The sequence below is a fragment of the Molossus molossus genome, unplaced genomic scaffold (assembly GCF_014108415.1).
Source record: "Molossus molossus isolate mMolMol1 unplaced genomic scaffold, mMolMol1.p scaffold_m16_p_16, whole genome shotgun sequence".
NCBI classification, from domain to species: domain Eukaryota; kingdom Metazoa; phylum Chordata; class Mammalia; order Chiroptera; family Molossidae; genus Molossus; species Molossus molossus.
Window position 1 is genome coordinate 56,421,505 of NW_023425351.1, and position 27,211 is coordinate 56,448,715.

Below are 27,211 nucleotides of genomic sequence, written 5' to 3' on the forward strand. Positions count from 1 at the left end.
AAAAAAAAAAAAAAGAAATTTGTGTTGAAAAACATATACCTTCAGTACAACTGACGTGGAACAGGTGTAGGTAACTGTAGGGCCCCAGCTTGACATGCCTTTTAAAGCCACATACTTACCTGGATAGGGAAGTGGGTCTTGGAAAGGATTGAAAGGGGCCGACCTAAAGTCCTGATCTGATCACAGCCCCTTGTCTGGAGCGGTGATCTCATCTACTTCCTCCAGACTAAGCTGCAACCTAAATGGGCCTCCCTGGATGAGTTTGACTGCCAGAATGACCACTACTGAGAGACACTGGTACTGGACCTCCATTCTCTTGGATAATTAAACCAGTGCCAATGGGATCTGAAATTTCCCTCTGGGTTGGTCCAGGCAGCCTCTAGGAACTGGAAAAGGCAAGGAAACAGATTCTCCCCTAGAACCTCGAGAAGCAGTGTAGCCAAGCTGATGCCTTGATTTTAGCCTCAAGACCCATTGCAGAGCTCCAGAATTGAACAAGAATACACTTGTGTTGCTTAAGGCCACTAAGTTTGTAGCAATATATTACAGTGATACCTCGGTTCTCGAACGCCTCGGTTTTCGACCAAATCGGTATTCGACCAGGAGATTCGAGAAACTTTTGTCTCGGAATCGGAACAAATATTTGGAACTCGAACTTCCGAGATGAGCCGAATGGCGTTCATTCGGCCCAGCGCGCCTTGCTTGCGTCCTCAGTGTGAGTGCAGAGAGAGTCACGCTTTGTGGAGAGAGTCACGCTTTCCTATTGGTTTCATTGCTTCGGTTCTCGAACAATTCGGTTCTCGACCGTCCTCCTGGAACGAATTATGTTCGAGAACCGAGGTATCACTGTATAGCAACATTAGGAAACTAATGCACTTGGTTTATTGATTAGGAACAATATTCAGTGATTAGTCACAGAAATCCAGATATAGTCAATTAAACACATAAGCAATTTTGCCACTAATATTAAAAACATCTGAGGTTAGGTAGCTCAGAGTTATAATGACATCTCCTTAAAATCCTCAGGGACGTAGGCTCTTCTTCGTTTTCACGTTGTCTCCTGTAGCTTCCAGGTAATCTCAAGCTGATTGCTCAGATATCGCCATCACCTTTTAGATGGCAGAAAAAATAGAGAGGATGGAATTCTCACTGCCATCGTTTAAGGGTTTCTCAGGAAGTCCCTCAGAATACTGATGCACCATCTCGTTGGCAGCGTGTGGTCACAGGCCAACCCTAGCTTCGCGTATGTTTAGAATGCAGTGTCCCAGATGGATATATTGCCCAGCTTTCCTGAACTACAGAGTCATACACTTAGCCTCCTAGTTAGCATTTCCGTCTGGATGTCTAATAGACATTTACTTTAAAATCAACCTCTTCAAAACACAACTTCTTTTTCACTCTAAAGCAGCTCCTCCCACAATCTTCCCCATCTCGAAAAGTGGCAAGCCCAACCTGACAGTAATTATTCAAAACCAGAAACCTTAGAATTATCCTGCAATCTTCTCTCGCAAATCTTTGCTCAGACGTCAACTTTTCAGTGATCTTTTCTGACTGTTTAAAACAGCAAGCTCCCCTTCCTAGGATCTCCTACTCCCTTCTCTAATTTATGTTCCTTCACAGCATTATGACCATCTGATATTCTATATTTTGCTAATTTATTTATCTCTTTTGTTGCTCCTATTATAAAATACCCTCCAAGGGGGCAGAAGGTGTTATTTGCTTTGTTCTCTTGCATTCCTTGGTGTCTGGAACAGTGCTTGGCTCCTTGTCGACCACTGTTATGTGTGCACAGAGGGGGAGTGTATATTGAGAGCCAACTAGCAATTTCTGCCTTAAATTTTTATTCAGTTGTTGTAGTCACATGGCCACACCTACTACAAGTAACACCATGGGTGCTTTGTTTTAATCTCCAGTGATTTTCATATGCAGATTTGAGAATACTGTTGAAAAGAATGAAGGTAGTTTGGGTGTTTCCCATTCAACAATATTAACATCTAGAAGAGTTGCTGATTCTCTCCTTGTGTTTGCCTTTTTCTCTCTGTAGAGAATCTTTTTTTAGAAAAAATGTTTTAATTTTATTTTTTTTTAGAGAAAGAGTTACGGAGAGAGAGAAAGAAATATCAATCGGCTGCCGCCTGCCCGCCTGCTACTGGGGATCGAGCCCACAACCTGGACATGTGCCCTGACTGGGAATCGAACCGGGACCTCTCAGTCCATGGGACAATGCTCACTTCACTGAGCCACATCAGCAGAGCTCTGTAGAGAATCTTTTGGGTAGCAAAACACAATGGGATTGGAAATAAAAGTTGGGACTGGAGGTGGATCCCGTTAAAAGCTCTTTAAAAGAACGTCATGAACGTGAATCAATTCAGTAAGCATTTAACTAAGGAAATTATGATTCATGCTGTGATAACAAGCTCATGATATTTCTGCTTCTGTCTATTAGGCCAAATATCTTACATATTTGCAGTAGGACTACTATTACTTGGAAAGCAGGGTGATCTTACTTTAATTTAGTCACTCTTTTGATTTATTTTTATCCATCAAACCCATACTACTCTGGGTTTTTTTAAATTCATGTTGCCGAGAAAGGGTTAAGGAAGTAGTTTAAGGGACCAAGAGCCATGGTCTGGGGCCCATCTAGCCTGCTCCCTCACAACACAAGCATTCTGTGTTGACTTGCATGACTTCTTCCGAAAATGAAATTTTTCTCACCTTTAACATCTTAAAAATGGCAGAGAAAGTGATCTGTTGCATTTGAAATATGATGTAAGTATATAGCAAAAAGTTTCTTCCCTAGCTTTCTTAATATTTAATTTTTAAAAACATAGATTATAGGGGAATATAGCCTATTATTTTAGTCACTAAGTATTGCCTATTGAATAGAATTAAATTGGTCTGGTACCAAGAAGTTCCTGTCATGTATAATAGTTATGAATTTCCATCTACAAATTCAGACAGAATCTTTTTGGAGCGGGGGATTGACAATCTGACATGAATTCTTGTTTTGCTGGCAAAGTAGAAAATTAGTTATTTTGCAGTTCCTGTTTTCCTTACGTGTCTCAGTTTGGGGGCATTGGATTGGGAGAAGCCTCAAGCTCCTAGGAGCTGCAGATCACCAGTTCTTGAAGACATGTCCTGACGGCTCTGAAGCAACCCTGTTGCCTTCCGGCCTTGCAAGAGGATGAAAATATCCAAGAAGCTGTTCACATGGCCCTTTACCCAGACGCACCACAGCTCCAAGCCTTTTCTGAGGTCTTAGCTCTGCTCTGGACTCCACGGGGCTCCCAAGTACAGCATTCCTCCCTCCAGGTTCCTCTGATGTTCTGCCTCTCCACAGCTCTGCCCCTCCTCTTTCGTCCGAGGACAGAAAAAGTCATCCCTTCCCTTGCTTCAAAGGCATCAAGCAAGATCTCCTTAATGGATTGCCACATTTGGAAACCAAAAGCCCCCAAAACATCCTTTTTCCTCCTCTCTGATATACTGCTTTCCTTTCTTAGGCAATGAGTTCACTATCTGCTTAAAGGAGGTAAAGGGAAAAAAAGAAATATAGGGGAAAAAAACCCACCTTTATATTTGTTTGTTTATTATCCTCACCTGAGGACTCCCCCCCCCCATTTTTGTTCAGACAGAATGGAAGTGGGGGGAGAGAGAGAGAGAGAGAGAAACATGCACATGAATGGGACACATCGAGTGGCTGCCTCCCACACGACCCCAACCAGGACCCCGGGACGAACTGCAACCAAGGTAGGTGCCCTTGGCCGGAAACCCACGACTCACTGGTCCCTGGGCTGATGCTCTAACCGCTGAGCCAAACTGGCCAGGGCCCACCTTTATAATTCTAAAAATTGTTATCCTATTTCAAGAGTAGATAGTGACGTTTCAAATAAAATACTTTTTGCACCTAAGGTAGGCAGCCAAGCCCTTCTCCAGCCCCGGTTCGCACCCAGCCATGGCTTCCCCTGTGTTCTATTGTATTCCATCTACCTGCACTGAATCCATCGGAACTGCAGGACCTACTGTAAGCATTTAATAACGATTTGTTACACTGGAATGTAAAATCAGCTTCATTTACTCTGACAACAGAAAGCAAAGAAGGGAGGATATCGGTAAAGCTGGAAAATCCAGATGTGATAACAGATGGGTAAGTTGTGTAAAATGTATACTTAATTCTCTTATTTAGTGAGTAACTATATTCTTCAACTGGGAATTCAAGTGATCAGGGGAATGGCGCCATTTCCATATAACATGAACCAGTCTGAAAAGACATAAACATGTACCGAGAATTAGCAAAGATGAGTCACCATTTCCTAAATTGGTTTTGATCAGAGACGGCAGATGTGTAGAACAATAAGGATATCATTGTGAAACAGTTTTGAGAAATGCTACATATTGTACTATGGAAACTTAAAGTGCATATGAGCTTATCTAAAGCCTCCGAGGGGTTCTGCAGAAGGAAGCTGTTTAACTTTGCTTAACTTAGTATTTTTCAAACTTATTTGATCATACTCTACACACACACACACACACACACACGTGTTCCTATTATCATCTACTGATTATCATCTAATAGAACAAAAACATTATTTTTAAAAAGAAAAGAAAAATAACCTTGGGGTTCATTTTAATTTCAAAGTTCTTCTATTTTTTTTCTTAACTATTCTTTAGTAACTCATTTTTTACCACAGAATGAACCCTAATTAGGACACTAATAGTTAAGTATTTGATAGAGAAGAGCTGGGCAAATTTTGGCTTAAACGCCTGTCATTAAAACTTTATGTATATATTTATTTATCTAGGTTATTACCTTTCCCTAGTCCTGCCTTCTGGTTTCTTTCTGTGTATTTAGAATCAGTATGCATTTTGACCTTTTCTTCTTTTTCTCTTTTTCTTTTCTTTTTTGATACTCCTGGCAAAGAAAATACCTTTATACTAAACTTTGAGGACTTTGCAATCTTCAAATATTTTAGATATTTGAGCCAGCTTTAGAAATGACAGCCCTATTTTGTTTAGTTTTTGTTTTCTCAAATTCTCACCCAAGAATATATTTTTATTGATTTGAGAGAGAGAGAAAGAGGAGAGAAACATCGATTGGTTGCCTCCGGTATCTGCCCTGGACTGAGGATCGATATGCAACCTAAGTATGTGTCCTGATGCAAAATCGAACTTGCAACCTTTTGGTGAACAGACGATGCTCCAACCACCTGAACCACCCAGCTGTTTTGTTTTTAAACATAACATTATATCGACCAAAAATGATCATGCATTTTTCAGATTCCTGGTCAAAGAGGCCAGAGGGAAGGAAAATCCGCATAACAGAAGACCCCCTTTACTCGTTCCCGTTTTATTGATGCGCAGGGGCCTGGGTTTACCTTAGGTACAGATGAACAGCCAACTCCTTCCCAGTTAGTGATCATCCTCTTCTCGGATTCCTGCTTTGGCCTCTGGAGAAGTCAGTTCCTTCTCACTTCCCTCCATCAGGCAAAGAGAGTCCATCTGATTGGTGAGAACCTGACATCTGATTGGACAAGGCCAGGTGGGGATAACTTTTCCCACACACAGGAAGCAGCATTGGCTCTCTATCTCTGGGACTCGTGTGTTTTATATTTCCATCCTTCCTACAGAGACCAGTGTCTCTCAAGCTTTGATGACCCAGAATCATTCAGAAGACTTGATAATACAGAGTGCTGGGCCTCACCCTCAGATTTCTGATTTAGTAGTTTGGGAATAGGGTCCAAGAATTTGCATTTCTAACAGGTCCCCAAGTAATGGCGGATGTTGTGGTTCTTGGGCCACACTTTAAGAACCCCTGTTCCACACAAAACAGAAAAGGCCTTTTTTTTTTTTCCATCAATTATCCAGGTCTCCTCCATCTCTGTTCTGACATCTCCTCCTCTGGCTGGGCAGGGCATTCAGGTGAGTCTCCTATTTCTTGTGCAGGTGATGTTAATTCAAGGGGAAGCTAATAGCATCATTTCCTGTTAGGCCTAAGCCATTTCCCTTCATATGGGGCGAACAGTGAAGTCTGTCCTTCAGATGACGAAACTGATGCTTTCCCAGCATTTGGCTCATTGTGACTTTATTGCAATTGGTTCAACTCACAGGGGAGGTGGAGCAAGAGGGTCACACGGTCCTCTCGATCCACTCCCAGTCCCACTGTCCCCTCACGGTTTTAAGCAACAACTTTTCTCTTGCCCAGCTTCTCAGAGATGTTACATGTTGTGATTTTTCTGCATCTGTATTTTTTTTTTAAGAATTCGAGCCTTTTGTAATAGAAAGTACTTGTGTCAATGACAGGTATTCCTGCAGAAAGAGCTTCCTGGACTCTCTTTACTCACGGGGAAGTGGCAGGTGTTTTTATATCCATATATAATTTACAGTTCACTGCCGCTAATCCATGGTACCAGAATGTGCATTTGTCACAGAATTTAGTATTAGGAGATGTTTTTTGACCTGTTTCCTTATCTCCAAGCAAAATAAACATGTTTTTCTCATTGTGTAGAAAAAAAAAAATAGGGATGATAATTTAACAAATAAAAAAGGAAAGATCAAAACCCGTCTTTGTTTTCTTCTCTTTAAATTGAGCTATAATGAACAAATAACATTGTGTTGGTTTTAGGTGTATGACATAAGAATTTGATATATGTACATATTCTGAAATGATGACCAGAATAAGTTTAATTAATATCCACACATAGTTACAATTTTTTTTTCTTGTGATGATAACGTTTAAGATCTACTCTTTTAGCCACTTGCAAATATACAACACACTGTTGTTAACTGTACTCACCATAGTGTCCATTATATCCCCAGGACTTATTTATCTTATAACTGAAAGTTTATACGTTTTGACCCCCTTCACCCATTCTATAAGCTTTTTTGCTGAAAAATGTGGGATATCACAAAGACTCTCCATGTACCAGTGAAGTTTGTTAAATAAGATAGTTATCATTTTTCATGTGGTAATTTTTACTGGCATTATGTTAATGACTTTGCTAACATTGAAATGGATGTTGTGACATGTTATATATACAGACATTCATTGCATTGTTACTTATAAACACTGAAAGGTCTTCATTTTTACACATAATAAACACCCATACCTTTTTGGTGATGAAATGAACGATGGTCCAGTGTTGTGTTGGGAGAGGGCTGAAATTGGGGGAAGACTAAGTCATGCTGTGCTAACAGAAGGGTTTCTTGTAGTCGACACGTTTTGTTAACCAAAATGCCTTTGAGACTGACTCCAGGCATTGTCTTCATTGTTTCACCTAACAGCATCTAAAGACACACTTGGAGAGCATCAGGGGGACGTATGGATGGTTATAGATGTACCTGTAGTCCACAAATGGTATCATTTATTGTATAGTTCTGAGTACATATTTTCAGTCTGCAGTTTTTGGCTTATTTAGAAAATATCGAATGATTCAGTCACACCCTGAAGCTATTTATCCTCCACTCCTTATCTTGAAGGTATTGATCCCATCTCCATCTTCCTTTGGGGGTGGGGAGTGACAGTACTGCCCCGCAGGTAGTGAACACTGATTATTGGGGATGGAAAAACCGTAGTTATTTATAATGGTTGTGGGCCTCCAAACGTCACAGGGGAAAAAAAAAGATAAGTAACTGTGGTCTTAAAAGTTCATGAGGTGGCAGGAATTAGGAAAAAAAAAAAATTGAGAAGACTCCTTAGGGCATCCATAATGACAAAAGAGCCAACACACTAGCCCCCTGTCATCCATGGTTTTGCTTTCCTGGGTTTTAGCTACTCGTGATCAGCTGCAGTCTGAAAATATGGAATGAAAATCCCAGCAATAAACTATCCATGCGTTTCAAAGTGTGCACCTTTCTGAGTAGCGTGATGAAATCTTGTCCTGTCTTGTTCTGTCCTGCACTGGACCTGAATCATCCCTTTGTCCAGCATGCCCACGCCGTATGCGATCTCTGAATGGCCAGGGGTTGAGAAGGTCAGATTCCATCATTACAGAGATTTGTTCATCTTGTTCCAGCCACTGGAAGCCATGTGCAGGGGGGTCCCTGCCCTGCTCAGTCCAAGCCCACATGTTATGTCTGCAAGTCGGGCAGCTCCATGAAACCAGAAATACATATAATAACAAAATACTAGTTAAATTTCAAAATACTTGTCATTAATTCATCACCTATGTAGACATTCTCTTTAGCATTTACCACCATCCTCAGCGACTACTTGCATGTGTTATATTTAACCTCAAACCTCCCAGGAAGGCAGAGACCATTCCTGTTCTGTTCGCCTCTACACCCCAGCACTCAGCCCAGGGCCTGTTCATACCTGCTGAGCGTACAAATGAAAACGAAAATGACCATTGTTTTGCATGAAGGAGTTATACTCAAAGTAGCCTCCTAAAATAGGTTCTACTTTATGGCAGTAAAAAGTAAGAACCTCGGCATTACCTCACTATCATCTTTCCCCACTCGGATTAGTTGGTTTCAGCAGACCTGAAGTCCTAAAATCATTTAGTTTGACATGAAATTGGAATAATCTAATTTCACACTTCATGCGTTTGCTCTTCACTTAGTTAATAATAATAACCTCCTTCAGGTCCTGTTCGGAGTCATCTGTGTAAAATAACTCTTAAGTATATGAGATAGGTATAATTGTTATGGTAATAATTAGTGCCTTGTCGGGGAGGTAGTCATCCCCCTCCTGTGCACGTGGTGAGACACGTGGTGAGACACGTGGTGAGACCTCGGAGCCACATCTGGCCAGTGATTTATGAGGGGAAGCGAGGAGGGTCACTTCTAGGTGAGTGCACCACTGGAGACAACCCTCCCGAGCTCGTTCCCCTCTGCTGTGGTGACTGGCAGCCCCCCAGATGTGACTGCTGTCACCCTGGGTCCTTGATGTGAAACAGAGCCCCCAGCTGATCTGCGATGAGCAGGTCGTGAGCAAGAAAGACTCCTCCGTTGCTTCCTAAAACTCAGGTGTGAGTGTTCACACGCAGATCAAATTAGCATCCCCGTGTGTAGATGCGGAATCTGGGGGACAGAGCTGCAGTGAGGTGTTTCTCTCACACCGGTGGGATGTGCCCCGGGGGGTCCCAAGCAGCCGATCTGCCCCCAGAGGCTGCACTGCCCGACGCTGACATCAGCCGTCGTGTTCCTGTGACACTTTTTTCCTCACGCACAGACACACACAGCTGCATATATTCAACAGCAGAAGTGGCTAATAATATAAAGAACCTGTCTAATAGGGCCAAACCTCAGAGAACCATTTTTCTCTCCTGATTGAGTACTCTGTCATGTTAATGGGACAATCATAGTTTCACAAATCATTTAGTTAGGACAATTTCTGGGATAATTACCTTGTCAGTTAAATGTAAAAATATTGAAATTAAGGTTGAAGTTTGAAAATTATTCACAGCTTTGGCTCTCTCCTTGTTTGAGAAAACCACCAATAACGTCCAGAAATACGCGAAGACTCTGATACTATAAACCTGAGATCAAATGAAGTGTAATCAATTTTTCACGGTGGTTAAAGAGGCCCGTGAAGAAAAGCATGTTTCAGCTGACTACAGAGGCAGGGGCTGCTGATTATATTATAATATAATATAAAGGGGCTTTCGTTTATTTGCCAAAGTACATTATTTGAGAAATCAGTAAAAATGATGTCGTTTAAAAAAAATAATGACCCTTTTTTGAGGCTTATGACATTGATACACATAAACATAAAGTGCTTATAATTAATTACTGACCTTTTTACCATAGAAACAAAGGTCAAGAAAGGATTTGAAGCTGCTGGTGCTATTTTCTCTACGGTTGATCACACCATAAGAAAACCCCTCTCAGGAAGACCGTAGGGCTGTACCGCCCTCCAGAACAGCACCAACCATGTGTGGTTATTGAATTCTCATAAAATGAAGTGAAATAATCAGTTGCTCAGTCAGACTCGCCACGTCTCAAGTGCAGCTCTCGCCAGGGGGCCGAGCATCCTCATGCTGTGAGTGAGGAAGCAGGCGAGTCCAGGAAGCCCAGAGGAGGGGGGGTTGCAGCACTCCGTTCAGGGAGTCGTGCTGGAGGTGGTCACTTCTGATCTGAGTCTTGACAGTTCAGTCGTGAGAAAGGCAGCAAATAAACGTGGAAGAGCCCTGTTATCAGAAGCAACATTGCAAGTCATGATACAGACTTGTGAAGTCCTGGCTGTGTCTGTGAAATTAGAAGTGGTGTAGTTTCACCGGGGAGCCATATCTGATGAGCCTTTAAGACCACAGAGGGCCAGACAGGGAAGGCTTTACAATACAAAACACACTGCCTTTTATCCTGTAAACTAAGCAGAAAACGTGGAGGTCTTCAAGCCGGTGAGGCACAGGGTCAGCTTTGCAGAGGCCGTTCAGGTAGAAGACTGGGGACGGTCTGCCCCAGAAGACAGATGCCTTCACTGGGGCAGAGGCACAGAGTAGGTGACAGACAAGAATGCTCTCAGCAGGTGGAATGAGCATGGCTCAATCAAACATTGAACATGGGGTTGAGATGAGAGGAGAGCGCTGGATGGCTCCCAGATGTTTATGTTGGTGTTATCTACTTACCTAGTACGTTATAGGAGAATATACATAGCTACCACAATGCAGATGCTCAATAAATCTTTTTCAACAAAACTGAATTTATCATGGATAAAGACATAGAAAATTATTCATTTAAAAAAATGGACAAGTAACAACATTCCCCAATTGATTAAAGGTGGAAGGTTGCTGCCAACCTTGAGACTCCAGAGGAAGTTCAGGGTGACTTTGTTAAAAAAAGCATGCCTATTGTAAAAACAGTTGGTAGAGGCCCATCAGAGGAGTTTTGTTGACGCCGATGTGCTCACTCGTAAGGCCCAGAAGTGGGTAAGTCAAGAACAAACTTGGGTTTTACAGATTCTCAAGTATACGTTGCAGTGCTAGAGATTGTCCCTGCCATTCCCAGTCCTTGCTCAAATACCCCCGATCCTCAACCCTGCACGAGTAAGTCAGTATTTATTCAATAACTATTATGTTTAAAAGAGTTTCCGTAGATATTAAATTGGAAAAAAGGACAAAATGAACTAACAAGTGAAAGAGAGACAGACTCATGGATGGAGAGCAGGCTGCGGCTGTGAGGCACGGCAGGTGGGGGTGGAGGGGTGGAGGTGGAGGAGGGTATGGGGGGATAAAGGGTGATGGAGACTTGACTTGGGGTGGTGAACACACAATCGAGAGTACAGATGATGTGTTGTAGAATTGTGCACCTGAAACCTGCAGGATTTTGCTAACCAGTGTCACCCCAATGAGTTCAATAAAAAGGAAAATAAAGTGAAAAAAGAAAGCAATTCCAAAGACTTTTAATTCCCCCCTATTTCCCAAATATTACTTTTTATTTGGGGTTAAATCCTCTTCCTTTAGTACACATTTTCAGAGCCATTAATGAGCGATTCCATTTAATCAAAACATGTTTATCAAATGCCAACTCTTACTAAATGCCATGCTAGAAACTAAGAACACAGAAGAAATGTGCTCGGTCTTTTTTGATTTTATGCCACAAAGTCATTTGAATGCATTTTTACCTCCTCTTCCCTTCCCTGCCCTCTTCTGGTTGATATAAAAATGTTTTCTGAAAGAGACCAAAGCAAGTACTTGGAGAAAAAATCGTTTGTCGTTAGCATCTGTAGCATCAGGTCCCTTGTTAAGAAAACAATGGCTAGAATGGCAGGGATAGGTATAAATAGTAGTGGGTGGGAGAATTATTTTGATGTCATTTCCTAAGAAAAATACCAATAACATCCTCTGCTACAAAGGGGAATTTTTGGTATACTCCATGATGCTTTGGAGAAGAAGGAAGTTACAGTGATTCATAAAATATTGAGCAAGAACCGAAAAGTTTGCCTGAATTTTAGAGTCTTCTGTGACGCTTTTATGAGACATCACTCACTGCAAAACATAAAACATACCTATTTATGTTTCCCCATAAACTTACTTTTAATACTCTAGTTTTTATCTTTGTATTGTTTCCTTATGAGATTTCTAATAACTGATCATAAGCTAGAAGTCATCTTGTATTTAAATTGTGGTGAATTTGATTTCAATTATAAGTCTGGAAAAGAAAATTCATTGTTTTCTGTAAAAAAAAAAGCATATTCATGTTTTATATAACTGTAGTTCATAGCATAACTCTCAGGAAGAAGTAACTTTCACTTTCAGAAAGTATATACTATGAAAAAAATGCAAATATTTTAATTTTTAGATTCTTCTATATTTTTTTAAGAGTAACTAAATTTGGAAATGGACAAAGTATAACTGGTTGAGTGTTCAAGGTCACAGTAAGCATGATCTAAAAGGCTTATTATTGCCCAGCCGGTGTGGCTCAGTGGCTGAGCGTCAACCCATGCACCAAGAAGTCACTGGTTCAATACCTTGATCAGGGCACAGGCCCAGGTTGTGGGCCTGATCCCCAGTGGGGGACATGCAGCCAATCGATCTCTCTCTCACCCTTTACCTTCCTCTCTAAAAAAAATCAATAAAGAAAAAAAAATTTTTAAAAAAGGTTTATTATTCTCCAGAAGAATATAACTATTTATTATTATACATCTCCATAAAGTGTCCTTATAGAAAATTGGTCAGTCACAATGATTTTTATTTTGTCCAAAAAAGATGCAAATGATTTCTATCCAGTAATGAAGATAACCCAAAAGATTATGATCATTATTGCCAAATAAGACATGAACCATGTTGTATGTAATTTAGCAATCTTATTTCAGCATTTATTTCTCCATCTTTCACAGCCTTTTTTGAACCAGCTTTGTCATATTGCTGGTTCTCTCATTAATGAATTAATTAAAAACTTTGCATGTGCTGTTTATGAGAATTAGATATTTTCTTGTTTGTATCTTTCTGAGAGATATTTTGACAATCTAAAAATGAAATAATGATTTAGTTATTTTATTTACCACCAAACCCATTGCAATGGAACACCATGTATCCAAGGATCCCATTTCTGGAAATATTTTGTGGGTAAGCCCAAGTTGATTTAGTCATCATGGGAAAGCGAAAATTAACAGGTGCTTAGAAGGTATGGAGTTCAATTCTCTGCATGAAAGAATCTATATAGAAGCCCTAAGGAGCCAGCCAGCCTTGGCTTTTTAGCTTACAGTAGGATTCTGTAGGTTGCCCTGGTTGTCTGCTTTTATAAACTTTGCATGTTTGGTAAGTGGTAAATGGCTGATTATGTGTAAACTGACTTGGAAAAATGCAAAGTATTATCATCTCTTTATTTCTATTAGCAAACAGTAAATAAATATGCCTTCAGGGGAAAATATAGTTTCACAAAAGAAAAATAAAGAATTTCTTTGGTGGCTGATTGGATCCTAAATGTTCAATATTAGCACCTCAGGTTTTTTGAATTATGGGAACGGTTTATACAACTTTCTAACAATTTCTTTAAAAAATGTCCCCCAAATAGAAGTCAGCATGTTAAAACAACTTTTAAGGTATATTTTCTTGGTTCATCTTAAACTGATCAGTTATCTAAAGTCATCATGGACAGTGGTTTGTGCCAACAGGCAATAATACTCTTTTCTCTGGGTGATTGTAGCTTTAAGAAACACTGAGAATATCTTTCCGAGTGAAAGAACATTCTATTACCCGGAACTATCAACAGAGCTGCACACTGGCGTTTGTCTTGAAAAGAACAAATTCTTGATCATTGTAACATTTTAGAGTTTGTTTTTGAAGTTCGAGTGGTTGAGGGCAGGAAGGTTAAAAGGAGGAACTGTGGCTTCAATACTTGAGTGCCTGTGGTCTGGGAGACATTCTGGAGTGCATTGTTAACATGATGAGTGCATCTTTAAAATTAATTAATTGAAATGAAAACATATGTACTAAGAGTTTGTCAAGGTGTTAAGGCCTTTGATTTGAATAGAAAAAAAAAAAAATGCTCCTGGAAGTTTTGTTTGTACCAAACTTCAGTTTCATGAAATAATGTTTCAAGTGGCAAAGAAAACGGTGCATCATCAAGAATCCAATGTCTTCGAAAGCGCAAGTGACAATCTATTTCTTTCGGGACATTAAGATGCGAGTCGCGTAGTGGTGTTTGAAAGGCACGCTTTGCTGTGGACGACTGCAACCTAAAATACCCAGGAACGCTGCACTTAGTCTTTACCGTGAGACTGTGCAGCAAATCAGGGCGAACTGGCACCGACTCAGAAAAAAGTTTTTCCACTGCGTTTGAGAAGGCTCAAGTCCTAATTGCCATCATCTGTCAGTAATGGAAGAGTATTTGGCAACCTCCTTTAATTGTGCTTTTCAACGATGGTGCACAATTGTCATTGCCTGTGAGGCGACTTGCATGTGTGTAGGATGGGGTATTGCGGGGTCACAGAGCAAGACAGCTGCTGCTGGCAGAGACAGAACACAACCAAAAAGGCAAAAAACCCTCGCTGATAAAATATCATCGGCTAACTGCCGGGTTACAAGTTAGAGCACTACGCTGTAGGAAAAACGAAACCAGTTTCCTTCTCTAAAACGTCTGTAGGTCACTGGAGTTCACTTCATTTGCATTTTCAGTTTTGATATTTATTTTATTAGATGTCTTAGGCAAGATATTGCCTCTTAAGAGCTTTCTTAGCAGTTACACTGTTAATTAAGTAGTTACTTAGAAGTTGCACTGCTAACAAATAACCAAAGCCTTTCCATGGAATAGATTAGCTCATTTTTAAAAGTCATAGTGGAAATAATAGATAAGTTTCTCCTAAAATTTTATTAAGATAATGGAAAGAATTTCTGGTTAAGGGTATTAAAATGAATAAAGACATGAAATGCAATAACTAAAGATTCCAAAAATATTCTGAAATGAGAAAAGATTTATAACTAAGCAACTGTATAACTTAATCAACTGCTCATTTGTGGAAAAGTCGAGTTTGCTCCAAATTTTAACTCTATCTAGTTTTGCTTTTGCACAGCTCTGAGTCCAGAATCAGTACTCAACAAACATGAATTTATTCACTCCAAAAATCAATTCCATTCACAAGGAAAACTTAGTAAAATCCTGCATTTTATTGGGTTTATCTTCAGGAATTTGTAAGATCTTATTAAGAGAAACGAAGAAGGCTATACTCTCTGTGGTGTTCCTAATTCCTGTAACATGCACGCCATCTTTTAAAAAAGGACTTATTAAAATTTAAGAAAACGAGAAGTAATATTTTTGAACTAAACAAAATGAATATGTTGGGGCGGATTTCTACAGAAGCAATTTTTAAAGGGAGATTCAAATACCAGCTTCAGTCAAGTGAGTTTCCTGACTCTATCCAACACCCAAATGCCCGAGATACAACAAAACCATACTGGCTTATTCAAGGAGTAAATTGTCTTGTTTCTGATGGAATGCCTTGGAGTTCTGAATGGGGTAATAAGCAAAATAGTAGTGCCTCAAGATACACATTTCATCCAGAAAATAGACCTCTCGGGGACCCCACCGTCTTATCCAAACATGTACCAATGTATATGCCTATATAGTCTGCTTGCCAACTAAGACTCTGAGTGTGAACTATTTATTTCATTTTTAAGGTCACCCTCTCCACTTGGGCATAATATCCTATTTATTTCCTTTCACTTACTCACCTATTAAAGAACATCACCCTGGCCACTTTCTCCTCTCTCCTTTAGGATGAATGAATAAGGCCCTCCCTACTTTATCCTCCTCCATAGAAAAGGAATATTATTTCTCCCATTCTAAAACAAAACAACAAAAATGCTCTTGACTCACTTTGGGCCAGGTATCACCCTTTTTTTTTTTCCTGATCCCCTTTACAGCAAAGCCCCTCAGATTGTTTCTATACTTAGTTCTCCAACCTTCTCCTCCTATTCTCTCTTGGATGTATCCCAACAGGCTTCCACACCCATCCCGCCCATCATACTGCTCGCCAAGGCACTGCTGACCAGGGCCAGCTGCACCCCCATGCAACCCGCGTAGCTCCACGGGGTACTGAACTTCACGGAATGCTCTGATGTCACCACCCTGAAATTCTTAAGTTTTGGACAAGGAGGCCCTGAATTATAGAGCCCAGTGACCTTCACGTTGCTAAAGCTAAAGACCATTCCTCTGTATTTACCCTACTTGACCTATCAGCAGCGTGTTCTAAGGTCATTCACTCTCTCCTCATATACGGTTTTGTTTTCCTTGGTTTCATGATACCTTTCTCTCTTGGCTTTCCTCCTACCGTCTTTGATTTCCATTGCTCATGTCTCCTCATTTCCAATTTCATATATTGGGCAGATTTTCTTCCCTGTGATTTTAAAGACCGTCCATGTGCTCGTGCTATCCAACTCCCGACTCATAGACCTAAGTCTTGACCTTTTTATATTTGGATCTTAAAGGTAGCTTGTCCAACATTTAACTTCTTTGCTTCCCCACTCCAGACATGATCCATTTACTCTATTCTTCCAGTTGCTCAGACCAAACACCTAGGCATCATTTTTACTCTTCTCTTCCTCACCCCATATCCAGGCCATGGAGTTTATTTCCAAAACGATCTCTGGGTTTTTCTCTTCTGCCCGTCTTGTCTCTTGTAAAGATTACTGCATTAGCTTCCCACCTGATCTCCTTGCTTCTACCCTTCTATCACCTCCTTTAATTTCTACCAAAGAAGAGAATGATCTCATTAAAATATAAATCAAATAACACTCCTCTGCTCAAAACATTAACATACTTCCCCACAATCTTTGAAGGGGCCTACAATGTCCTAAATGACTTGATTTCCTCCTCCTTCCATGCTTCAGTCTGAATTTCTCAATACTCTCCACCTGGTTTACCCTGCCCCAGCCACTCTGGCCTCCTTGCTGTTTCTCAAACTCACCACGTGTCCTCTCACCTCAGGGCCTTTGCATCAGCTGTTCACTCTGCCAGATGTTCACTTCTTTAAGTCTTGGCTCAAATGAACACTGTCCTGTTCAGCCTATTGAATATGACACCCATTTACCCCTCCTCCCCTAACTGAGCTTTAATTTTTTCTCTAAAGCATTTATCTTCTAACATGAAATGTTATTTATATTTTTGTTCATAGTATATGTATGTGTATTGTCTGTTATTCATATATTTGTTCATTGTATATGTATGTTTATTGTCTATCTCCCTTCTAAATAACAGGGGTTTGGGCCTGCTCTCTTTCATTGAGATAGTCCAAATGCCTGGAATAGTGCCTGGTGCAGAGTAAAGGCTGAATTAGTATTTGTTGAATAAATGCACAACGTCTGGGCTTATACTGCGTGTTATCACTGAGAACAAAATAACGGCAATAATAATTTCACTAGAGAAAAAAATCAAGGCAACTGAAAAAATAAAATTATACAAACAAACCATCATAATGATATCAAGTTGAGCTTTGTAGGATACATCAATTCCTTGGGTAATAATATATGCTATGTAGAAAGAAAATATGTAAGGAAATTGAAGCTTGGAAGAAATTAACGGTTGTATATTACACACACAATACTGACTAATATGCAAACACCATGAGGACAGGCATTGCTTTCACGGAAGGGCCGGTCTATATTCTAGGAAAAAGTCTGTGATGGATTAGTGGGTTTTCAGTTCCTAAACATCCCTGGGAAATTGCTTCTAGTTTAGTGCTTATGCAGATTTACCTTGGAAATTCACCTTCTATTTATGGAAATCATTTAAAATCTTTCTATTATATTTTCTCTCAAATAGTCCTGGCTATCTCAGTCTCTATTGCTTATCTGAAGAAATAGTATCTGTTCATCATTCATTGTTGGTATTGAACAGGAATTTGGGTTGTTACCTCGTGTAATATATTCTGCACAAATACTGCAATATTTACAAAAGGTGACTTCAGATTACTGACATCCTGAATATATTATAGAGTATTATAAAAATAGCAATAAAGTTTCATTCTAAAAGTTTCTTATTTTTATTTTTAAAAATTATTTCTTCATTAAAACGATCAACTATAACATGAAAAGCCCCTCCCTCCCCATCCACTGTCATTGATTTTTCTACCCACTGGTTTCCCTCTAAAATATGACACGGACATGGACATAAGGATATCTGAGACAGGACTGAACATTAAGTTTTGCAACTTTTAATAGTTTTGGAGATATTTTTTTGTCCATACCAGTGTGTTTAAAAAAACTGTACTTGGAGTTACTAAGTTGGAGAACAAAAGCACAGAGTCATTAGCAGTGTGCTCAAAAAACCGGGCGGATTTCTCCCGCGTGCAAATGCTCTGCGTCTGCAGTCAGCTCGGCTCTGCGTGAACGATCCGGCGGGTGCTGCCGGCAGCGCTCTCGAACTTTCTGGCAGGGCTGGAGATGCCCTGGGACCCGAGACAAAAACCCGGAGGGACCACAGCTAACCGCAGCCCTGTGCCCAATTTCCTCCTTGCCAGTTACCAGAGTTCACTATTGTTCGAGCTCCAGGGGTCACACTCTGCCAGTCTGGGTGGAATTTATTCGGAACAAGTGTTTTGTTTGGCTTGTAGGGTTTTCTTTTTTAAAAGGCACTCACTGACATTAAAAATTAGATTCCATATAAAATTCCCTTTGTCCAGTTTTTCTTGAAAACTGAAAATCTGGGAACACAAGTCAGCTTGGCAATACCCTCAGAGCCAAGGCAAGGCGGTCTCGAACAGCCCTCCCGCTCCGAGGCCTCCACCCAGCTGGCTTCACCCAACAGGCTACTTGCCTGCTCCCTTGTGCAACTGTGTCTGGATCCTGCTCCATCCTCAGGGATGGGAGACAAGGTGAGAGGGGGTGACAGTACCGACCACGCTCCTCTCCCCTCCAACAACGGTAGATGGCTGGTGGCCACGTACTCCTCCTTAAATGGGATTCTCAGTCCTGGGTGAGGACAAATTATATTCAGCTTTATCTGAAAAGGGGTCCCTGGTACAAAAATCACAGATTCTCTGTCAGGAAAAAGAAATCACATTAAGTGTTGTTACCACACTCTTCTCTACAGAAAGCTGTCCCCAGCTTTTAAACAAGCATGGTCCCACTGTGGAAGCCCCCAAACCTTCTACTCTGCTGTTTGCAAAACAAGGGAGAAGAGAAAGAGCTAGAAAAAAAAAAATAACTACAGGACTTGTTAATTTTGGTTCACAAAACTGAGAAGATTGTGTAAGGAGGGTAGATACTAATTAACTTGAAAATTTAAAGACAAATATTCTGAAGCGATGAGTTATTTATATACTTCGTGTTCTGAACTTCTCGTGTTCCTGCTGGTGAAAACACTTGGGTGATCTTCCCAGATTCTTTCCTGCCTGGATTTCTTCTGCCTCTTCCCTCTTTCAGAATCATCCTTCGGGAGACCTCCTCTGATTCATTCCATTTTAAGCACACAAAGAAGGCGTGTAATGTATTAATGTAAATGTCTTGACTTATGGGGATCCGCACGTCATATTCATGTGGGTAGACTGAACTGAATCAAGGTTACACTTAATAGCTGGAGTTTTTACATATAGTAACAATCATTACCCCAAACTCAACACTCAATACTTGATAGCCAATCAATGTTTTTGAAATAAACACAAGTTTTTATTGTTAATCTTCCTAAAGAAACTAGTATATATATATATATTTTTTACACAAAATCTATCAATAAGAGATTGATTGGTTATAGGGGGAGAAAAAGCAAAGCAAACAAAGCAAGGCGAGAGAAACCAGGCTTTTTCAATCTTAGTCATATTGTTTAAGTGATGATTTGATTTTACCATTTCATCTCTCAGTCATAGTTTTTAAATGGTGATTTGATTTCACCATTTCAATCTCAGTCATAGTTTTTTAAATGATGATCTGATTTCACCATTTCAATTCATCAGAGCCTGTCTATATGTTACAATGTTGTGTATTTCCTAGTGCTACATAGATGAAGTGAATCCATAGAAACCATACCAACGCCATTATGTATAACTGGTGGTAAAACTTTATTATTCAAGTTTAGATGTAACAGACACCTTTGCTGCCTGAAGATTGTTTGCATAAGAAATATACCAAGAACATGTTTGTGAGTAGAAATGAACATGCACTATGAAAACAAAATTAAATAAAACAAAAAAAGTTCCATGTGTTGTAAGAACAGAACTATTATAGCCAACATTCTAATATTCAAATCAGGACTACAAATTGAATTTTTTCTTAGCAACATGAAATCATTCCATATGAAAGACATTTTTGCTGGTGAATATTGCTGTAAGTTAATTTTATATTGGCATTTTGAGATGTTTCCCCTCCCATCCCGCCCCCCCCCCCCCAAATTATCCATGTTGTCAAATTGTCCACCCTAAGGAATTTGGTATTTCTTACTGTGATATTTGCCTTGGTAGCCATTAAAAAACTATTGTTTTATCAGCCTTGTAATAGTTTTGCCTCTTCATAGCCAACACTATAGGCTGTCTAGTTATGGTATTTACAGCTCATCTCTAACACAAATGACCCCAACCTTTCCTGGCCCTCGGGAACTAAGAGTTTAAATAAGCCCCTTGGCCATATAATAATACTTGGCACTCACATGGTGCCTTTCAACCAAGGATCTCAAAGTGCTTTACAAACAAGTACTACATTACCATTATTATTATTATTATTAATATTATTATTATTAATATATTTTTTTCCATTTTACAGGTGAGGAACCTGAGGCAAAAAAAGAAAAAGTGATTTGCTGCAGGTCATATAATGAAAATACAACCAGGGGTGAAATCAGAATACAGTTTTGGGTCTTATGGATCTTGAAGGACCATTCTCTCCGATGAAGGCTAAACATTATTTCCATCTAAAGATACTCTTGCTCTCCTCTGGCACAGGAAGGAGTGAAGCTTACAGGTCTACCTTTCCTTTCAAGAGAACAACACATCAGCATACATTATTCAGTTTCCATGTTGAATTTCACATTCTCTTCATCCCTGACTGGACACGCTTCTGCCCTAGCATCTTCTGGAGGTCCTAATTACCGTAAATAACTGTGGACACTTTCTAAACAATTGCACCGCTATGAGTAACACACAAGTCCACTGTCTATGGAACAGTAATTGGAAAACCAAACGGTAGTGCTCTTCAGAGAGGTCATGCTTCTGCCCTTGGTCAAGTCTTTCTTTGGGAAAATAACACAGCCCTTCAAGGTCTTGATGCATGTCTTTCTATTCTCCTCTCATGTACGGTTGCCTGCTGATAGAATTCCACCTATTAGTACCTACCTTTGGTTAGCTATTTAGTGTCATATTCAGGTTGAAATTCAATTCCTCCGATTTCTCCTGTAACCTAGGAGGGCAAGTGTTTACCTACTTGTTCAGCAAAGGTGTCTTGCGTTTTCTGCCATGACCCTCAACCCAAAGACAGGAATCTATGAGCTCATGTAAACTTTGGGCAAAGGGCTGGCATACAGCCCAGAAGCTGAACACCAGCTTCCTTGCTCCAAACTTCCAGCGATGGGCGACAGACATCCCCTCTCCAGAGCCGTGCTGATGTTCACTAACTACACAGGCAGGCAGTGCAGAGGTCTCAAGAACGTCACCTGGTGATGTTTTGCAGCCACACAGCAGGAGGCTAATAATTATTTTAATAGCAGTACTGATATTCTTCAATTTATTATGAAAAAAATGTATATCCTCAGGCATTTTAAAACATGTATACACTGACTATTTTGGGAGCTGTATCTGCATCGGATCGTAGTAGATTCTGCGCACACGTGCCGCCACCATGTGCACCACAGGCTTCCACAAGGCTGTTAAAAAGCAATCACTTCTTTCTTCTTCTCGTGAATATTACCTTGGAAAAGAACCCCCATGCTTGTTTCCTAAAATCTACCTTTACTAAAAGAGAACAGTTAAGAACAAAACATCACTATCTTCAAAGTTGATTTTTTTTTTTCTCCAAAGAACATCTCAATATGTCACGTGGAAAGACGGGCACACTTTCCTCTTTGAACTAGAGAGTGAGCGTGTGACCGTCTAGAGCGCCATCCTTTGCTCGTTACTTAGAGTTGTGTAGTGTCTCTCGATCCAGAACCTTGGGAGCTGGGCTGGCTCTTTACGATTTTTCTGTCCTCAACAACATTATGAATGTGTGGGTGAGAGATGAAGGGAGAAAGAGTGAGCAAAGGGAGGATGAGAATGTATGAGCTGGTCCTGGCCTAAAGTTGGATCCAAAGGTGATTCGGAACACAGACAGCAATTTTCAGAGACTTACAGCTTTTAAATGGCATACAATTTTAGCTGGCATACAGTTTTCATCATAGGGGAAGCCTTTTCCAAGAGGGGAAATTCCTAAATCATCTTGAAAGTCCTCAAAAAAAAAAAAAAAAAAATTAAGTACCTAAATAGCTCATTTAAAATTCGCAACTTCAGACAAAATGACAGCTTAAAATAAAATAAAGTAAAAATAACAACCAATTGTTTTTGTAATATATTTTGAAAGGCAGAATAAAGGCTTTCATAAATAAAAAAAAAAGGGGGGGTATTTTAGTGTTACGATAGATTTTCATCTCTTTAGAAAAGCCCAACCTCTTCTCCATCAAAATATGTATAACAAAAACAAAAATGAAAATAAAACCATCAATAATAAAGGAGTAAGATCTAGCATGTCAATGCTATCCAAAAATATTCTACCAAAAGTAGATTGACCATAAATATTCCAAGAAGAGTGATATTTATTTCCCAATGCTAAATATGACTACCAAGTCTGTCTGAGAAGAAGAAAAATCACTTGAAAGTAAGAAAGCATACATGCCAAAAATGAACAACCTATTTGTGTCTGACATACTGAAGAAACTGCTGATGAAGTCGTTTTACCCCAAAAGTCAACCTGTAATATCGCCCAACCTAACCAGACTCCGGGTACGTTGCCGATTTGAGCAGTCCACGTACAACGTTGCTTGAGGATCGCCAGAATGCACCTTGCTACCAGTCTTTTCACTGAGAAAACTAAAAACTGTGTTATCGTTTGGGGAATCTCTTCTGGAGCTCTCCTTGCCACCTCTCAAGTCTGCCTGTACGTCTGAGATGCAGCCGTTCAATTCCTAAGACAGATAAATTCCATCACATCACTTGAATGTCAGAACTCCTCAATCCATCTCTTTATTTCAGGTTAAGTGAATGTCAGAGCTACGCAACAGGTGAGAGCAGAGCAGAGCCCTTTAAAAGGAAACTGAAGCAGAAGGCTGAGTCCTGATTTCTTTCTGTGTCTCCCTCTCTCTCCTTTAAACAGGAACACGAAAATGCAGGAGTGAAAACAACAACACAACACCAGAAAGACACGTTTCACTCCACTCACTACAACAGTCACGGACTGGTTGAACTCCACCTGCCCTCCAGCTCGGGGAGCCGAAGACCTGGCGCTGTGAAAAAGAAACAAAACCCCAAACAAAACAAAACAATACAAAGCAACTGCGAATTAATGTAAAAAATGGAGTGCAAATGCAACTACAGAATGCAATAAAAACATCACTGCTGCAGATTCCAGCAGCGCTCATCAAAATAATTTCTGAAATGTTTCATCTGAAACATAGACAAAGCAATAAAAAGAGGATATATGTTTATCATTTTAAGCATAACAATGTGAGTTAAGAGCTTAAAAATTAAAAAAAAAAAAAGTACTTGGAATGAATAGTGCTACCCTTTTTTTTTCCTAAGTAGGCATAAAAATATTCTCATTTCCTTCTTGTTTTCCATACCATTATATCAAGAACTTTCATTTGTTTCATGTTACCGTTTACAATTTTAATGCGCACACACACCATACACACACACACACACACACAAAAAGATATCTACCGCAATAGAAATAGTTGCTTCATTACCTTGTTTGCTACATTTGCAAATGTAAACAGCTAGGCAGAGCCAGAACTGACTCTAATGCATGATGGAATATCTTTGTTGCATACGTACACTGTAGAAAATAATTATTCAATATGTCAGGCACCATTATTTGAAATGTAATACATTAATATTTACTAGAAAAATAAGTTTTTTTTTTCCTATTTGTTCTCCCAACTTCTTTAATGAAATAAGTTAATCTGACAGTGCATCCAGTAGCTTGTAATATCTTCTACATCTCCGTGGCACAAAATAAACTACTGGTTGGGACAATATAATGCAAATTATTAAAGTCAGTCCTTGTACATACATCCTTGTAGCAAGCATTGAGGCTCGACTAACAGCACCTTTAACCAATTATTTAATGTTCAGTTATTTAGCCCTATTTCCCTGAGCAGTTATGCTGAGGAGCTTTCCCTTCATGGATAGTTTTACAAAAGCCTTAAGTATTAAAAGAAATATGAAGACATACTTTTAAGAATACTATTTAATGCTACTTAACTAAACCTGCATAAATCTAATGAAGGGATGGACTGGTACACACACCGTCAGTCTGTGGTAACGTAACCTTAGACGCTGCCTGACCACAAAGTTTGGAAATTATATTTAACCAAAAAAACAAAATAAATAAATACAGCAGGTTACCTTGTGGAGAAATATCATGTGTTCTAAACAAATTAAGCCATGGTCTGAACTTTTGTATCCATCTAGTTTTTGGAACTGAGGGGGGGTGGGGATCCCTTTCGTTATAACGTGCCAAGTGAGATTAGTGACCAAGAGGAGGCTTTTAAAAACAAATCCACACTGGTTCATCACATACAAGAAAGAAATATCTGGCTAAAATAAAATTACTCCATAAGCAATGAGGACATTGGTTTTAAAAATGCATATATATTTGGACAAAATGAACCTAAATCGCAAACAAAAGGACTACTTTCGAAAGGAGTATTCGAACATCTAAAGGACAAAAATATCAGAGAGGGTGTGCGTGTGTATATACAGGCTGGGCTGGCCAAAATCATTGTGCCACCATCTGTTACATTTCTGGCTGATCTCTCACCAAGCCTAACCACAGCTCACACTGTTAGGTCTAAATCTGAAACGTGGTCAGTTGGAGGAGACTGATGTCAGAGGGCGCTATTTCCTTTGCGCTGCCCTGGAGATTCGATTTCTCCTCCCCTGCCTAGGATTTCATGATATTTCTAAATTTAGGCAACAATTTATGGGTTTCTGAACAAATGGGCCAATGGCCAGCCCAATACTGCTTTAGACTCATGGTATGTAAACCCTTTCAAATTCTAGACAGCTTTGATCTCTTTCTCTACAAACATAATATAGTCTGGTGATCCTTCTTACGGATCATTGCCACCGTACACATTCACCAAGATGGTTTTGACTTACTAGGTTCTAGCATGTGACTATGTACCGTCATCCTTTTTTTTTTCTTCTCACTGACCATTTGTCTCACTTTTTAATCTTGGTAACCTACTCATCAAAAGAAAGAATAATAAGAGAAGGGAATTTCATGTTGGATAAGGCAGGCTCTATGAAGTATTTTTTTTAATAGGTCTTCATAAGACATTACAAGCTATTGAATTCCCATCAAGAAAACCTATTTCTATTTAATTGTGCTAAGTGCTAAGGTTTTACTCTTTAGGTTTTCCATTTTTTTCTGCTTGTGCATTGTTCCTATGCAGGCCTCTCTGGATGTGAGTTGTGAAGTCATATTTGTCCGTGCAAAGATGCTGGCATATGCTGCACTGGAAAGGTCCACTGTCCCCATGGCAACTCATATGCAAAGCATACATCACTTCATCCAGAAAGACAATGCCACAGTGCACACATTTCGTTGAAAGTTCATCTTGAGTACTTCTATCAACTTTCTCTGTTTTTACTACATTCAAAGGACCTTCATTTTTTACACTCGACGGTGCCTTTGTTTTCTCCTTGGAGGCACCGTTCGCAGTTGGCCCAGGTCTGGAATGCTTGATCGCCAAATCTAGAGGAATGTCATTGTCTGATCCAACGGCTGAAAAATGAGGAGGCAGATTGAAGGTGGGATAAGGCACATAGTTTTGGCAAGGATTTGGTAGGCCAGGCACATGACTCAAGTAGTGCGGATTCCCAGGAACGGAGAGCTTATATTTACTCCAGAACCGCAGCCAATCAGCTTCACTCTGGAAGTCATTATGTACAAAGGGGAGTCCAAAAAGGGGGTACTGGTACTTTTCAATAGGGCTGCCTGGTGGTGAATAATTCGGGTGTTTTGCAGGTCTCATGTACTTTTCTATGGGGCTGCCTCTCTCAGAACTTCCTTTCCCTTCAGACACAGAGGAACTGTTTCCCGGGTCTCCAGTACTTTCCTGAGGACTTTTTATCTGAATGTGCAAAGGTTGCATCCTTTTATGAATATCCAGAGCTTGGCTGACCAGGACTGGCTGCTGAGCAGAATGGCTTTTAGTCAATGAACTCTGGGCTTCATATTTAGTCAGGCTCGGGAGCGGAATTTCTCTCTGGTGACTTTCAGTTAAGTGATCTTCTGACCTCCTGTCTAAGGGGCTTCCGTTGTTGGCCTGCTCCTCACTGCCGCCCCTCTGCTGTTTGTTGAGCTGCTCAGCCTGAAGTGCCTCTGGGTTAAGGCGCTTTCTTGTTCTTCTCCTAATAATCTGCTCACCGTTGTTTTGTTTAATGATGTTTAAAGGCCTGGGAGTCTGCAGAGAATGCACACACAATACATAAAAGGAAAACATAAAAAATACATTAAAATGCATTAACAATTCCTCACAAATAGAAACCATGCTTAAGTTCAAAGCAAGGATAGACTTTATGTTATAGATTTACTAAATCTCCTCCTTTTGCCCTAAGCAGGACCACAGGAAGAAACCAAAGTCCCCCCCCCCCCCCCGCTTTTTTAGCCTAATTAAATCATGCCCATCTTTGCAGGGAGGACTGAAAACTTTCATCTACTTAGAAACAGCTTTCCAAACTCAATGGATTTTGGAATTGCATCATTTAGTGATAAAACCGTGTAGAAAGTTACTTGAAGAAATGCGATTTTTCTGAACTATTTCTCAACTTTTAAGTCATGCACTAAGATGTCAACATCCTAACATGGGAGATGGGTTTTGATAAACACTGGAAAAATTAAACATTGGTACAGACTGAATTGTGTTCTCCCCCAAATTCATGTGTTGAATCTCTCACCACTAATGTGACTGTATCTGTATTTAAATTCAGGTCTGTATCTGGTCTTTAGGAGTTAATAAGGCTAATGAGGACACAGGGAGAAGGTGGCCTTCTGCAAGCCAGGAAGAGAACTCTCCCCAGACCCTGACCACTAGGCACTCTGGTCTGACTCCCACCCTCCGGAACTGTGGGAAAATATATTTCTGTTGTTTACCA

General features: G+C 40.0%; 1 protein-coding gene across 4 annotated transcripts in view; it reads right to left on the reverse strand.

The window, feature by feature from the left end:
* Positions 1-19,832: 19,832 nt before the first annotated feature.
* Positions 19,833-27,211, reverse strand: part of TRPS1 (transcriptional repressor GATA binding 1) — a 242,311-nt gene continuing 234,932 nt past the window's right edge. For 3 of the 4 annotated variants that reach the window (XM_036263882.1, XM_036263880.1, XM_036263881.1), the window contains one exon: positions 19,833-26,520. In XM_036263882.1, the coding sequence (XP_036119775.1) occupies positions 25,456-26,520 (1,065 nt within the window). In that variant the 3' untranslated portion in view covers positions 19,833-25,455. The remainder of the gene's footprint in view (positions 26,521-27,211) is intronic. The other variant, XM_036263883.1, reaches the window with a different exon arrangement.